Below are 13,832 nucleotides of genomic sequence, written 5' to 3' on the forward strand. Positions count from 1 at the left end.
AGAGATAGGCCGGGGTTTAGTGAACTGCCCTATCAGTTCATCGACCGTCCCAGTCGATACAACAACACCCCGCTTTCCGCTTCCAATGGCCGCCGCACAATGGCATGGCCTGATCGCCCGTCGCTCTGGATGTAAGCAGGCCGACGGTGTTTCAGAATGAGATAGCGACTTTCGTTGGTGAATCAGAGCTCCAGATCCGCGTCTCCGGGATGACAAGGATGTCGAAGATACATGATAAGGATCAAAAGGCTCTCGCGATGAGAGATACAGTACATCCACAGGTCCTTTATCTTTGCCCTAAGTCTTTGTGTTCCACGTTCGGAGCTCCACGTGTGATGCCATGTGGGCATATGAACCTTCTTGTGCCCCAATACTTTCATTGCGAGCTTGAAAGTCTGCTTTTACGACGGAGTCTTCTGGCATTGGGTTTCGTATTGCCAGCTACATGATGGCACTATCATCAGGGTTGAGGCGCAGAGTCAAGAGATTCCAGGTCCCGCAGCCTGAGACGGGAACCTATGCGATTGATCATTATACTTCTCCTGGTACGTCTACTTTCCTTTCTTTCCAGCTCGTTCATCAGCACAACAACGCTCACCGCCGACCACGTAGATCTCGTACCTTTGACCGAGGACCGGTAAGCTCTGTCAATTTCCACGAAATGCAAGCACGACGAATTATACTTATTACAAGAAAAATAGTCGACGATGGGGAACCTGGGACTACATCGCATACTGGTCCACGGGTAGTTTCGCCATTTATAATTATTCCACAGGCTCCGCGCTTATTGCATTTGGATTGAGTGGAAAACAGGCACTCGGTGCGGGGATCTTCTCACCGATCGTTTTGGCGGCTTTGGCTGTTTTGTGCGGCGTATGTGTTATCCTCTCCTCATCTCAACCCAGACACGAATTCCCCAGATGAATGACTGACCCGTTGTCTTAATGTTGCAGTGGATGGGTGGCAGTCATCACATCACCTACAACGTCGCTGCTCGATCCTGTTGGGGCCTGCGAGGAACGTACTTACCAATCTTGATCCGAGTTCTGCCGGGCATTGTGTGGAATGGAATCGAAGGATGGTGGGGAGCACAGGCTGTTTCCACGTGTATTGGAACGATGTCGATCTCTTGGGCTGAGTGGTCGCATCCGCTCGCCGGAGGGACAATGGAGTTGAAGGTGAGTTCTTCTCGTCATAGTTGTACGGCTTGGAAGGTTGTCGAATGGAAGGGTGGATGTGCGAAGCTGATGCTAAAGATTCGTCTCAGGATTTGATTGGATGTGAGTCTGCCAAAAAGTGCTATATTTTGGCTAGGTGGATGAGCTGACTCAAGGAAATTGTAGTCATCATTTACAACGTTCTCTGTAAGTCGGTCTAGTCGACCTCTACGGCAGGTGCTGACTAATGGCTAGATGCTTTCGTCTTATGGATCCCACCAGAGAAGCTCGATCGCCCGTTCTTGATCTCGTTTGCATGTTTCACATGCACTGTGTTTGGTATATCAAATTAACAACGACGAAACTCTATGCATTACCACTGACGGTGGCTTCAGGGATCTTGATCTGGGCAGTAAAGCACGCAGACGGGACAGCAGGTCCATATTTCGCCCATGATTACAAGTCAGACTCCGTTTTGGCAGATTCGACAGGTAACAGAAAGCAATGCTACACCTCTCGCAACAGAGAGCTGACGATGAGAGCAGCATGGGCAGTCGTCTATGGCGCCACAGCTGTGCTGGGGAACATGGGAACTGTCACTCTCGGAAACGCAAACTGGTGTCGTCTGGCCAGAATCAGCAACACCAAATCCATGACAGTCCAGGTGATTGCATTGGTGATCTGTGTCTATTCCGTCTGTGTGTGGAAATTTGCGCGTATCATTTGTGGCCACTCTGCTGACGATACGCAGTTGCAATTGGCATCATCGCGACATCGGCTGCAAGTCAAGCACTAGGAGACACTTATTGGCAACCTTATCTCCTGTTGAGAGAGATACAGTGATACCACAATAACTCGTCATCGTCGAGAGCAGGCGTGTACGTGAAGCAGATATGGCAGTCAGTAGACGGTGCTAACGAAGCACAGATTCTTTGCATCTGCCGGCTGCGCCTGGGCACAGATCTGCGTCAATGTGATCCTCAACTCCACAGCAGTTGCTATGGACCTGCAGGCCTGGGCTCCGAAATGGCTCAACATTCGCAGAGGGTGCGTCCGCTGAGAAGAAATTGATGCGCGGAGCTTCGCTGACGGTTGAAACACAGAGCATACATAATTGCAGCTATTGGTATCGCGGTAAATCCCTGGCAACTCACCGTGAATGCGCAAACGTTTATCGCAGTCCTCAACGGGTTCGTACCAGGCTTCTTAGTGTGTTTGATACATGCTGATTCTGTCCAAGCTTCGGAAACTTCTACGGACCGTGCTCTGGAATCCTGGTCACGGATTTCTGGATCGTACGGAAAAGACTCATCAAGAGTAAGTCAAGTAGCGAATCCGCTTGTCTGTTGTACGCTGACCTGGCTCAAGTGGATGATTTGTATCGTGGTAACAGTGCTTCAATCTACTGGTATTACAAAGGCTTCAACTGGAGAGCGTATGCTGCTTTCCTCATTGGCGTCATACCTGCAATGCCCGGATATGTCAGTGAGTACAAGAGGACGGACACTAGCACTCCTTTCAGAACATGCTAATTGTCGTTTTAGCCAGCGTCAGCGACTTGGATCGCGCTCCAAATTCGGCTATGAAACTCAGTCGTCTGGGTTTCTTGACAGGTATGTGCGCAAGTGCTCTGTAGCGTCTGTGTTCGAAACCTGATTGTTCATCTAGGCTTCTTCATATCTTCGCTCACGTTCTGGTTCCTGAGCACGATACTCCCTCCTCCTGGCATCGGGCACGGTACAAAGGCCCACAATGAGGATGAGCTCATTCTACCGACTGGTTATCGACAAGATTGTCCGACGCAGGGAAAGTATTCTGTGCCGATCGATGGGGTCACATTGTCTCGCGAAAGCGAGAGTGAAAAGCGAGAGGAGGTTTATGATAGAGGGGAAGGACTAAAGGGATCAGTGATAACAAAAGTTTGATATCCTGCCTTTGGCAAGCGCGGTGGTCGACGTTCTGGAAAACGACCTTTACCTAACTTTCATGCAGAGATTCCTCCAATTGATTAGGACATCTGTGACAAAGACATCGTTTCGAGAGACTATTGAAGGCCTTTCGGCGCCCGGAATTTCTTTCCGTCACCATCAAACCCCTAAGCCACATTGCTTGCTCAGGAATAGCAATGCCCCCTAAGCTAAAGACCCTTCTGGTACCATACCGAGTCTTCCCGGCCCTTGCGCCAAGAGCTAGTCGTCAGGCTCAACCTTCGTTCCCTTCTCTCGAATCTCCTTCAACCCCTCCTTCAACAACTTCAAGCCCTCCATCCTAGCATCTTGAGATCTCTTCAACTTGGTAAAGTTGTTCTCAATTCTCACCATATAGTCTTCTGCTTCCTCCCACTGCTCGATCAGATTCTCGGTGTACCTCGCATCGATTACGGCAGTGGGAAGTCGACGGGGCGTACGTTTCATGCCGCGGCCCTTCATCGTGATGTCCACTTCTTGAGAGATACGGTATAGATCTTCTGGCCGCATCTTTCTGAAGGCTACGAAAAGTGCGTTCATCACTCTGGTTTCCGGCCTCACGTAACGAGTAGAGTGAGCTCGTGATTTCTGCTTCTTTCTCTGCGGCTGTTCTTCCTCTTCGTCTTCCTCTTGATCTTCCTCCTCCTCTTCCATCTGCTCTTCCTCCTCTTCCTCCTCGTCTTCTTCGCCCATTTCTCGATCTTGTGGCTCACTCTCGGGTGAATCCTCTGCGACATCCATTTCTGTGTCTGGTGTTGCACTGGAGACGAGAGTATTCGAATTCTCTGCTGATGGCCATGCGTCCTCTTCTCCAGGAGTAGCGTACAACTCGGCGGTCGCGTGCGACAAGCACCGTCTCTTCTCTTCGAGAGTGCGAAATGAAGGGTAGTGCCGCTATTGGAACGCAACATTGATGTGATTAGATAGAGCCGTCGGGTCAGCTGCTAGGGCGGCAGCATCTGCAGCCGCCGATGGCTGTGCACTGTTTGTAGCACTCCGCTTGCGATGGACGTGCCGTGCGCCAGTCATGATGCTCGTGTTCGCCGATTTTCTTCCTCCGACGGTACGTTCAGTATCGGGCACGAAGTCGCGCAGTCGTATATGTCAAGATGAGCCTTCATTGGCAAACATATGCTTCTTTGTCGAGGGCTAAACTGTAGCAAAGAGTTTGTTGCCGCATATCTCTTTCAATGTTTGCAACATGCCTTGATGTCTTCAAAGTGATTGGCCCAAGCCAGGTGTGGCGAGGCAATTCGAAGAAAGATTGCGAAACGAAAATTTGTGGTTGAAGCCGTGTAATTGCTCAAGCTGGAGGCTTTGGGTCGTCTTGGTCAGCTTCACAACAGAGATCTTGCCCTCGCGTACATGACACAAGCTATGCTCTTCGTCTAGGGCCGCTCGGCCGAGTAAAGGTGTGTTTGCAGGTCGGAGTCGGCAACGTCGTTGGAACGCTTTATCGAGTTGAATCTTAACTGCTCCTTCTTCGTTCGCTCAGCGTCCAATTACTGCAAGTATCGTTCCTGAAGAGCTCAGGAAGCTGAAAACAAAGTCTACTGTTTTGATCGAACATTTGTGGGGCCGCCAGGTAACCAATAGCCATTATGGCAGGGGCAGTATCAACACCAACGCAGCTGTTATGGAGAATGTGGTCACTGGAGTCGTGCGGCTGTCTCCGTGTATAAGCAAATTGTCGGCCAGAGTTGGCGCTTGAGCACCCAACGCAGCTCTTTTAATTTGCCGGTCTTGCTGAGGTCGATGAGGCTGAGAAATCATAAGCCGCGACCAGTGTCGCGGGTTGTCCGATTATGATTAGTAGGCATGACACTTCCCAATACGTACATAGGCGACTTCTCATCGCCGTCAAGTCAACAACCCGGTTTCTATTCTATTAAATTTCAGTCCTTCGTGTTCTGTTATCATCATTGCCAGTCTTCTTCTGTCAGATCCTTTCGCCACACTGTTGGCAGGACTTCTCTTCGGGTCTATTATCTCTTCCATCCACCTCAATGCTGCGCGCTTCGTCAAATGAATCTGGAGAGGGATCATAAGGTCAGGAGGAAGTTCCTACTAGCCGGACAATGCCACGAGCCTTTCATGCTGCATTGACTCTTTCGTAAAAGGATACGACGTCAACGGTGGCCAAGCCTGTGGCGGCTCAAATGACCTTTACATCCAACGACGTGTTTCCCACAGCTACAATCCCGCGTGACCCTGCTCAGTCGGTACATTCGCTTGAATTTTCAACAGACCTTCCCGCAGCATTCTCACTCCTTCAACTGTCTGTTCTTCCATTCTTCGTCTCTTTTTCCCAATCTCAGCAAACCGTTGATCGTCTGCCGCCATGCGCTCAGTCAGTTTTCTGCCCTCTTCGATCATCCTCCCGCTACGCGCTTTATCGAACTTGGTCGGCAGGCGATCATTAGAATGGTACGATGCCCTGCCAAGTTGAGGAATGCCACGAGCTTTCACCTCAACCTCAACAACTTCAGCGAGGTACACCAGTTCCAGGAGGGGTAGCTTTTTGACGAGTTTGATAACTGCTTCCACTCCAGCAGAATCTTCCGTTTCGTCTTCGTTCGCCGTTTCTGCTGCATCTACTGGTGTTCCAGCCTCGGTAACGACTGACCCGCTAGGGAAAACTCCTGGTGGATGAGGAGGTCCCGGAAAGCGGAAGGGCGGAATGATGTTGAAGCTTTGGAATGCTGGAGTGGCGGGATACGATCTCAACGGAAGATTCGAATTGACGTTCCCAGACCCATCGACAGACACTGACCCACTACGGTAGAAAACTGATGGATCCAGGAGCTCTGGAGGACGGGGCGGTGAGTTGACGTTGGAGCCCTGAAGTGCTGGAGCGGTGGCATAAGATCCCAATACATTATCCGAACTCACACTGCCAGCCGGAACCACAGGCGATGACCGGCTTTTGTATTGTGCTGATGGTTTCCGGGGTGCAGGAGGGCAGTGGAGTCGGTCGACACTGGCATGCTCAAGTGCTGGGGCCGTGGCGTGAGATCCCAAGAAAACACTTGAATTGACGTTTGCAGCCGCATCGACAGACACTGACCTGCTACCCAGGTATATTGGATGTTGCAGATAGTCTGTAGTGCGTAGGAGTGGATTCACGTCGGAGCCTTGGGTTGACGGAGCGGGAGCATTCGGTCTCGAGGAAGGGTCCGGGTCGACACCGTTCGAAGCGACAGCAGTGCGAATTGGAAGTACAAATTGATCTATAATAGCGATGCTGTCAGCTGACTCTCACACTAGAGACACAACTCATAACTTCGTCACTTATCAAGGGACGTACTCACCGTTAGGACGAACCACGTCGCTCTGCAGATCCTCGGCGACGCCTGTAGAGACATGTCCGCGCTTTTTCAATCGAGAGGGACGTTCGTGCTCTGGTTGCATCATTTTGCCTTCCAGTGACAGACAAACTTTGATGAGAATCTTCGTTGTAGGGGGTAAAAGTGACAACATCACAGTTTTATCATCTGTGATCGAAGCAGCAAACTTATACTCCTTTGTCCGTGGCGCAAGAAGCTTGCTGCTGCCCGTCTCTTTCATCACTTCGACAATGCTTTATCACTGAGGGCTTTGCTATAGCCAGGCATTGCGAGGCATTTCGAAGAAGCACCAGGAAACTCCATCTCGCGCTCCAATTGCGGTTCTATGCTTCGATAGCAGGATTCGAAGTTACATCGAGTGCAGATGGCTCTTTCTGCTCCGCTTCATGCTTCGATGCAGCGTTTCTCCCCACTAAACCTTTCTGATACGCTGTCATATAATTCTCGTCATTCCAGTCGTCCACTTCGAGATCAAAATATCCACGTTGTTGGAATGATTTGGGAACAATTCCCAGCGCTCGTCCTACTTCTGTTAGCACAATTTGCGTGCCCAGAAAGGGAAAGCATTTACCATTGATGCGCTTGTCCGAAGCTAGATGAGTTGCAGCTTTGCCGGCATCTTTGATGTCACAGAACTCCGCACCAGTAGCTCTGACTGCGTCCCAGAACTGCTGCGGGGCGAGGCTCGTCTGTATGAACCTGCGTCAAGTTAGATCGTGAGATTGATGGAACAACAGCATTGTTTCCTACCAAGGCGCAATCAGATTGATTCTGATGTTTTGTGCCGGTCCAGTCCGACGAATGCTTTTCATGATTGCCCGAACGCCATGCTTAGAAGCATTGTACTGAGGCGCGTCCGCATGGTCAAGGTACCCAGAAAGACTGGCAGTCATAATAATGCATCGGTCCCGATCTTCACCCTCAGGCTGCTTCGGGAAGTAGTACATGGCCAGCTTGACGGTGTAAAATACACCAATGATGTTGACTTTGAGGGTAGTGAGCTCGGGCTCAACTGGATCGCCATTGGAATCTTCGGTGTGTATGAGGGAGTCATCGAGAAGACCGATGCCAGCGTTGGCAATAACGATGTCGATGGTCTTGCTTGGTGACCTTTCGAGAGCCGCCTTGAAAAGTTTGACTTGGTCTTGCCATACCAGTACGTTGCCAGGCACGAAAGCCACATTCTCCGAACCAAGCTCGCTCACTAGCTTCTGTGCTCGGTCCTCAACGATATCGCTGAAGGTGACAAAAGCGCCAGCTGCCACGAAGTGGCGCATGTATTGCTCGCCGATGCCAGAACCTCCGCCTGTCAGGATGACGCTCTTCCCTCTGAGGCAGGAAAGGTCCGGCGTCGTATCACCGGGAATAGCTTCGCTTCGTGTGAACTCGCTGTTTGGAGGCATGTTCGGACCTTGATGCTGGAGAACGCGAGAGCTAGTTCTTGACAATTTATACTGTTCCAGTTGCCCTTATGGAATTCAACGAACCAGGCAAAGTTCGAGGCTGCCTGAAGCCGTCGAAGATATTATTGACCTCTTCAGATCCACATACCTATAATTTTCTGCGCGCTCCGCTTGCAACTACTCCGCTGAAGGAGCCGAGGAGCATGTGCTCCGTTCAGCTGAAGCTAGCTTAAGCTCGGCAGGTCTTACAGAGGAAAATGACAATGACATCCTTCCTGCGATTCGACTCTGCTTCTCTAGTGATCACTGACTCAAGCGTGCCGAGTCGGCCCAAACAATGACATTCGTGAGCTCCAGCCGTTGCAAAAAGGATGAAATTGGCAAATGCTTCGATATCATAAGGATTGGATGAGGGGAAAGACCATTGCCAAGACATGGAGTTGCTTCGTCAGCCGACCTCATCGAATCCTGCTGTGCGCCCCAATTCCTGCCTGGCTTCCAACTGGATCCATCAAGCACTACGACCTACATAGCTTTTGAGGCCTCGATTTGCGTAGCGGCATCAGCACCGACAGCTTCTTGGACGTCAAAGCCTGAGCGGACCCTCTCGACATTGCCAAGATGCACTTGAATTTTCGAAGAAACACGGGTGGTAAATGCTTCGATGCCACCCCAAGCCTCTCATGAAAGCTCGAAGAACGCTTTCAGGACATTTCGCGGTTCCGGACACGTGAGCTGGAAGAGCCCATTCACCAGCGGTGCGGTCGTGGACTGCGATATTGCTGTGACCGATTTTCGCTCGTACCACTTGGTGTCTTCGAACAATTCTTCCTACGGGAGAACAGGGGTGGCCAGATCATGAGTCAAAGCTCAATCTGTCTCTTGAACTTGCCATGTTGAACTCGTGCGGCACACGGGGATCAACTGCGACGCGCCCTATTTCATGTGCTTCGAAAGAACAGGTCAACGAAATGCAAATCGAGATCGACCACCAACATTCCGACTTCATTCAGGCTTGATCTCCCTTTCTGCTTGTGTGTGTGTGTCCTGTACACAGTTGGTGGACTGAAAAGCTCTGTCAACGTCCATTTCAAGTTCAGGAGCGAGCCGTCCCATCACAAAAGGATTAGCTTTCTGTCAGCCGAAGCTTGTTGGTAAACGCAAGGATTTGGATACAAAGGGCCGCTTGAAGATAACATCGCCCTAGACTTGACGCAGCTCGATCAGAGATCGAATTCTCCTACCACGAAGCATGAAATACGAGAAACATTGGCGCGGAAAACGATTTGGTGTTACGCTCGGTCTCAACTGCGCTGGTGCTACATCACGTGAAGGGCTCTGCTCATCTCTAATCACGTTTGCTCCAATCTCCTGCGCTCATTGATCCTGGCACACTGTTGTGAAGTGCTCCAAGCTTAACTCGACATGGGACCATGAGCGTCTGGGCTCAGAACTCTCGAACGGTGGGTTCGAGCAGTTGTAGACTCTGGCTTACCATCAAGTATAATCGATCGGGCACAAACATTAATCGTTGCGTATATTGCAGTGTGGATGACTACGTTCCTGTGCTCCTGCGGGATTCTTCACTGGCAGCTACCCAAGTGTCCGAATCAATAGGAGGTCAAGCTTTCGGGTAAACAACATCAACCTGCAGATCTTTGAGCAAGCAATCCTTGACTAGCAACCCGCACAAAACCTAGCCTCACAAAGAGTCTCATTCTCGTCTTTCCGACTGCACAGGAGATGCTGGCGGTTGACCAAAGCCACAGTGCTCTCCAGAAGCTGTGCTCGGTGTTGCCAATGTTCAAAGACTTGTTGTCGACATTCCAGATTCCAGTCGCATCTCGGCGCAGAGATGGAAGTTTACCAGATGGTGACCGCCAAATCGACCTAGGGCTTTGCTCGTTCCGCACACCAACCACATTTCCAACGAGCGGCCACCATGCCAACAGGGATCTATGGTCATGCAACATGGACAGATCCCTTTATCTCAATACCAGAATGATCAGCAGTGAAGTAGACGAATGTCCTCAACCAGAAACTGGAAGCCATACATCTGCCAAATCCGATGACCAATGGAGACTTGCTGTTCATTCCAGATGACGCTGTAGCTCTCTACCTTGCGTAGTAATCCTCACTTCGACCCACAGCTTCGCGCTTCACAGGGTACTGTCGATAGACTATTGTTCCTGCGTAATGCCATGGGTGACCCATTCTACCCAATGTGTCAACCAACGCGCTTCCCGCCGTTCTACGTGGGTATATCGACAAGGGCTAAGACGTTCATATTCAACCATCGACTACATGGCAAGGCAACCCACACACGTGTGCCGACGCAATCGAGACACCTGCTTTTTGGGGTCTTTCCAAGGCATCGCTACAGCTTTTCGACGGCATTGCGCACCAAGACGGAGGAGCGAAACCCGCAATGCGCAAGGATTGCGAAAAGTTAAAGTCGAGATCTTCGAAGCTCTCGCCAGGCCACAACCATGATCAAGGAGGGCATTCGTATCCTAGCTTGGCCGCCGGCACCTACATTTCTTCATCTGGTCCCCTCGTACAGTAGAGATCATCGAACTGACAAACACCTTCCTCTAACCGCTGTCGCACAAAGCTACGCCGCAATTCTGGGCTTCGACAGGACAACGTTCTACTCTGCGCAGTCAGGAAGGCGATGCTCACGCGAGAATGTCGACTCTCAATCTTGCTCACACGCCAGCGGCAGAGGCTCCACCTGGAATGGTTTCGAACCTGCAAAATCCTCACATCAGAAACCATGCGCCAACATTCGTACTTGCAATATTCGGCATGTGCATAGCAACAATGTTGCTGACTATGCGCATCTACACAAAAGCAGTGCTGGCCAGGATATTCGGTATCGATGATGTGTTTCTACTCTTCGCATGGGTACATGGCTATCCGTCGTGACGAATAGTAATCAAATGCTGACATAGATCGTAGGCTATGTCATTAGTAGTTCAGATTTTCATCCTCTACTTGAAGGCTGCCGGTCTCACAGGAGTGCACATCTGGGACATCTCTCTGGCGTAGGCGTCTCATCCTATGCCATCTGCCGACCTTCAGAAGGGACTAACGTTTCGCTAGTGACTTGAAGCATGTCGTGCTCATCACCACAGCCATCAGCATCGTCTACCTCGCATTCATGGCGTTCGCAAAGTTTTCAATTCTGATATTCTATATGCGACTTTCACCACAGAGATGGTTCAAGTATGCGGTCTACGCTACAATGGCCCTGACTGCAACATTCAGCCTCGTCCTGATGCTGTGTTTGGCATTCGCATGCATTCCACTCAAGCGCGTGTGGGACCCGACAATTACCGAAGGCCATTGCATCAATCGTGGAAATGTGTTTATGGCCACCGCTGGACTGAACGCAGCGACAGACATAATCATGCTGGTCGGTTGCCTAGGTTTGATCAGAAAAATTGACGAGTGACTGATCAAGCATCGCAGTTTCTTCCCATGCCTATCGTCTTCAAGTTACAAGTCCCACGAGTACAGAAGATTGGCCTGGTAGTGATCTTCAGTGTCGGCTCAATGTAAGTCACACGGTGACTCGCCAGGGCCACCAGTATCCACCAAGCTCACTACTTTATAGCACAGCAGCGACAAGCATCGTTCGCCTCGTGCTCATGCCGCCTCTCATCGCCAATCTTGACATGCCCTGGGCACTAACAACGCCTTCTTCCTGGATTTGTATCGAAGCTAACCTCGTGATCATTTGTGGCTCCTTGCCCATTCTGCGACTCTTTTTAAAGCACACCTGGCCTCGATTGATCGGCGAGACAAGCTACGGGACTGGCCGATCCAAGATTACTGGGCAACCAGGAAGCGAGTCAGCGGAACTCTCCAATCTCGAGAGAAGCAGAAACGGACGGCCGAAGAGGTACTCTCGTATGAACGATTTTACCCGAGGCGAGACTTTGATGGAGGATGAGCGAGATGGGAGTGAGACGTTCATCATTGATGATAAAGAGGCAAGTTCTTGGCAACTTCATCAGTCCCATCCAAGCTAACGTGTTTTCGATATGGTAGAACGTCATCGTACATACGGAACCCGTCGAGCAAGTGAAGCCCACAAGACCTTTCAGTCAAATATATAGCGGGCTAGGGGTGCCACCAAGTCCGCCATACGGGCATGCGGAGCCGCCACCAAAGCCATTCTAGGTGGATGAGAGCAATTTAGCTTGCAATAAACATGCAAGAACATGTCTGGGTTTTGGCAATTGGCATGCTTGCAAAGCTCGAGTCAAATGTCGAAGTTCATGAGAAAGGGATGTGTCGGATGATTTGACCTGCGATCATTCGCTGGTCGACTCGCTTGACTTACAGCTTCACATCAGATCGGTTGCTCAGTTACCATATACAAAGTTTTTTGAGAGACCTCCAGCATGTCTCTGACTTGCATTCGTATTCGCCTAGACAGCTCGCTGGGTCTCACTTCGTAACGCTTGATGGATCTGATTCTCTCGCAACACCGCCTCGTAATGCGATCATCATTCCGCCGCATTCACGCCGCTGTTGAACATCACTCTACAAGCAATTCGACCCCACGTTCCTGCATCACTCGCACGGAATATCCGTCGGCGACACCAAAGGATTGATATCAATATCATTATACTCAATCAAATTCCCCTTCTTAGGCGTGAAATCAATCGTCCCATCCGCCCTCTTCTGAATCGGGAATTCACTAACATAACTGTATCACCATCGCCATCAGCCAAGAAATTCTCCCTCACGTCATCTGAAACAGCTCAAGACAAATCAGGAAACTTACTAAGCCCTACTGCAATTCCCTCCATCATACGTCGTATCGATCAAACCCAGCACATGGAACGTCTTCCTCTCCGCAGAATCCTCAACAACAGTCGTGATATTTGGAAGATGGTTCCAGTGCTTGTTTCCATTCGGTGGCATGAGTTGTTGCTTGAACGCCAAGATATCGGCAGAACCGGTGGCAGTTCTACCGCGGACGATGAGTTTGCCATTGGGGATGAAGAAGTCGGTGAAACCGGTTGTGGCGGTGGAGAGTTCGGCTTCGTAATAGAGACTATTGGTGAGAGAGTTGAATGATCAGTCTGAGAAAGAAAGATGTGTGTAGTGTCGAGCGTACACATCGAGGTAGTTCTTGAACTCGGCATCGACACCTTCACCAGCGACGTAACCTGACATGTCGACTGCGGTGGCCAAGCCGAGAAGGCTGGCGGCAGCAAGGGCAGAGAAGCATTTCATGTTGATGATTTGTATCGTGATTGATAAAATGGGACTGCAGTAGTATCTCTTGAGTCGAGCGGATTTACCACCGCTCTTATATTCAAGCAGCAGACGTGTGGCACAACATACCGCCCATCGTGCTGCAGTAGTCGCTGGGCGTGCTGCGATCTAGCGCCGAGCATAGCAAATCGAAATCGTTACTATAGCGCAATAGCGCGTGTCGTCCGTACTCGCGTCGCATAGGCAAGACATATTCCATGAGCGATTTCCCGATAGAGTATAGCTTTGCATAAGGCCAAGTGATAGTGATGCTGACTGGCTGACGAGCCCCCGAGCCACAGATATGCCGAAGGGCCAGATGGGAAATCTTCACGCGTCAACTTCGTTGCGAGCTGTATGTTTCAGCTGCTTTGGCCTCAGTCGTCTCTCAAGTTGGGCTCTATTGGCACGCTGAGCAAGCTTTCAAGACCGTCCCAGACCGTACGACTAAGCTTTGAAGGAATGTTCACAGCGCCCTCAAGCTGAACACCCGCTCTCCATTCTGAGGCTGCTGGTGTAGCATGCACGGCATTCGTCAAGCGGTCGAAGAAGCCGCATCTTGTTCGACATGAGATCTCAATCTTCGTGGGCCATGCCGCGAGGTCAGCGGCCATCGCACGTTGCAATCGAGCTCTGATCGAGCGAGGGCCTGCATCAGAATAATGTACTCAAAAGTTTGAGTAT

At 50.6% G+C, this 13,832-nt stretch overlaps 8 protein-coding genes across 8 annotated transcripts; 3 read left to right on the plus strand and 5 right to left on the minus strand.

The window, feature by feature from the left end:
* Positions 1-445: 445 nt before the first annotated feature.
* RHO25_004109 (uncharacterized protein) lies at positions 446-1,953 on the plus strand (the record flags this gene model as incomplete). The annotated part of the gene is made up of 8 exons (XM_065602523.1): positions 446-545; positions 613-637; positions 702-873; positions 954-1,178; positions 1,268-1,280; positions 1,344-1,364; positions 1,413-1,496; positions 1,553-1,953. 8 exons carry the CDS (start codon positions 446-448, stop codon positions 1,951-1,953), a joined length of 1,041 nt encoding a protein of 346 aa, XP_065458595.1.
* A 204-nt stretch (positions 1,954-2,157) lies between these two features.
* RHO25_004110 (uncharacterized protein) lies at positions 2,158-3,082 on the plus strand (the record flags this gene model as incomplete). Its single annotated transcript, XM_065602524.1, has 6 exons — positions 2,158-2,204; positions 2,261-2,347; positions 2,398-2,474; positions 2,526-2,642; positions 2,702-2,770; positions 2,826-3,082. 6 exons carry the CDS (start codon positions 2,158-2,160, stop codon positions 3,080-3,082), a joined length of 654 nt encoding a protein of 217 aa, XP_065458596.1.
* A 264-nt stretch (positions 3,083-3,346) lies between these two features.
* On the minus strand, positions 3,347-3,865 carry RHO25_004111 (uncharacterized protein; the record flags this gene model as incomplete). The annotated part of the gene is made up of 1 exon (XM_023595035.1): positions 3,347-3,865. One exon carries the CDS (start codon positions 3,863-3,865, stop codon positions 3,347-3,349), a length of 519 nt encoding a protein of 172 aa, XP_023456636.1.
* Positions 3,866-5,317: 1,452 nt separating this feature from the next.
* RHO25_004112 (uncharacterized protein) lies at positions 5,318-6,538 on the minus strand (the record flags this gene model as incomplete). Its single annotated transcript, XM_023595036.1, has 2 exons — positions 5,318-6,354; positions 6,436-6,538. 2 exons carry the CDS (start codon positions 6,536-6,538, stop codon positions 5,318-5,320), a joined length of 1,140 nt encoding a protein of 379 aa, XP_023456637.1.
* Positions 6,539-6,794: 256 nt separating this feature from the next.
* On the minus strand, positions 6,795-7,874 carry RHO25_004113 (uncharacterized protein; the record flags this gene model as incomplete). The annotated part of the gene is made up of 3 exons (XM_023595037.1): positions 6,795-6,994; positions 7,043-7,170; positions 7,222-7,874. The coding sequence occupies 3 exons, from the start codon at positions 7,872-7,874 to the stop codon at positions 6,795-6,797; spliced, it is 981 nt and encodes a 326-aa protein (XP_023456634.1).
* A 2,688-nt stretch (positions 7,875-10,562) lies between these two features.
* Positions 10,563-11,438, plus strand: RHO25_004114 (uncharacterized protein; the record flags this gene model as incomplete). The annotated part of the gene is made up of 4 exons (XM_023595038.2): positions 10,563-10,781; positions 10,836-10,921; positions 10,980-11,292; positions 11,349-11,438. 4 exons carry the CDS (start codon positions 10,563-10,565, stop codon positions 11,436-11,438), a joined length of 708 nt encoding a protein of 235 aa, XP_023456635.2.
* Positions 11,439-12,458: 1,020 nt separating this feature from the next.
* Positions 12,459-13,127, minus strand: RHO25_004115 (uncharacterized protein; the record flags this gene model as incomplete). The annotated part of the gene is made up of 3 exons (XM_023595039.2): positions 12,459-12,594; positions 12,673-12,945; positions 13,009-13,127. The coding sequence occupies 3 exons, from the start codon at positions 13,125-13,127 to the stop codon at positions 12,459-12,461; spliced, it is 528 nt and encodes a 175-aa protein (XP_023456640.1).
* A 398-nt stretch (positions 13,128-13,525) lies between these two features.
* On the minus strand, positions 13,526-13,762 carry RHO25_004116 (uncharacterized protein; the record flags this gene model as incomplete). The annotated part of the gene is made up of 1 exon (XM_065602525.1): positions 13,526-13,762. One exon carries the CDS (start codon positions 13,760-13,762, stop codon positions 13,526-13,528), a length of 237 nt encoding a protein of 78 aa, XP_065458597.1.
* Positions 13,763-13,832: the final 70 nt, after the last annotated feature.

This window comes from Cercospora beticola, chromosome 3 (assembly GCF_033473495.1).
Source record: "Cercospora beticola chromosome 3, complete sequence".
Classification (NCBI taxonomy): domain Eukaryota; kingdom Fungi; phylum Ascomycota; class Dothideomycetes; order Mycosphaerellales; family Mycosphaerellaceae; genus Cercospora; species Cercospora beticola.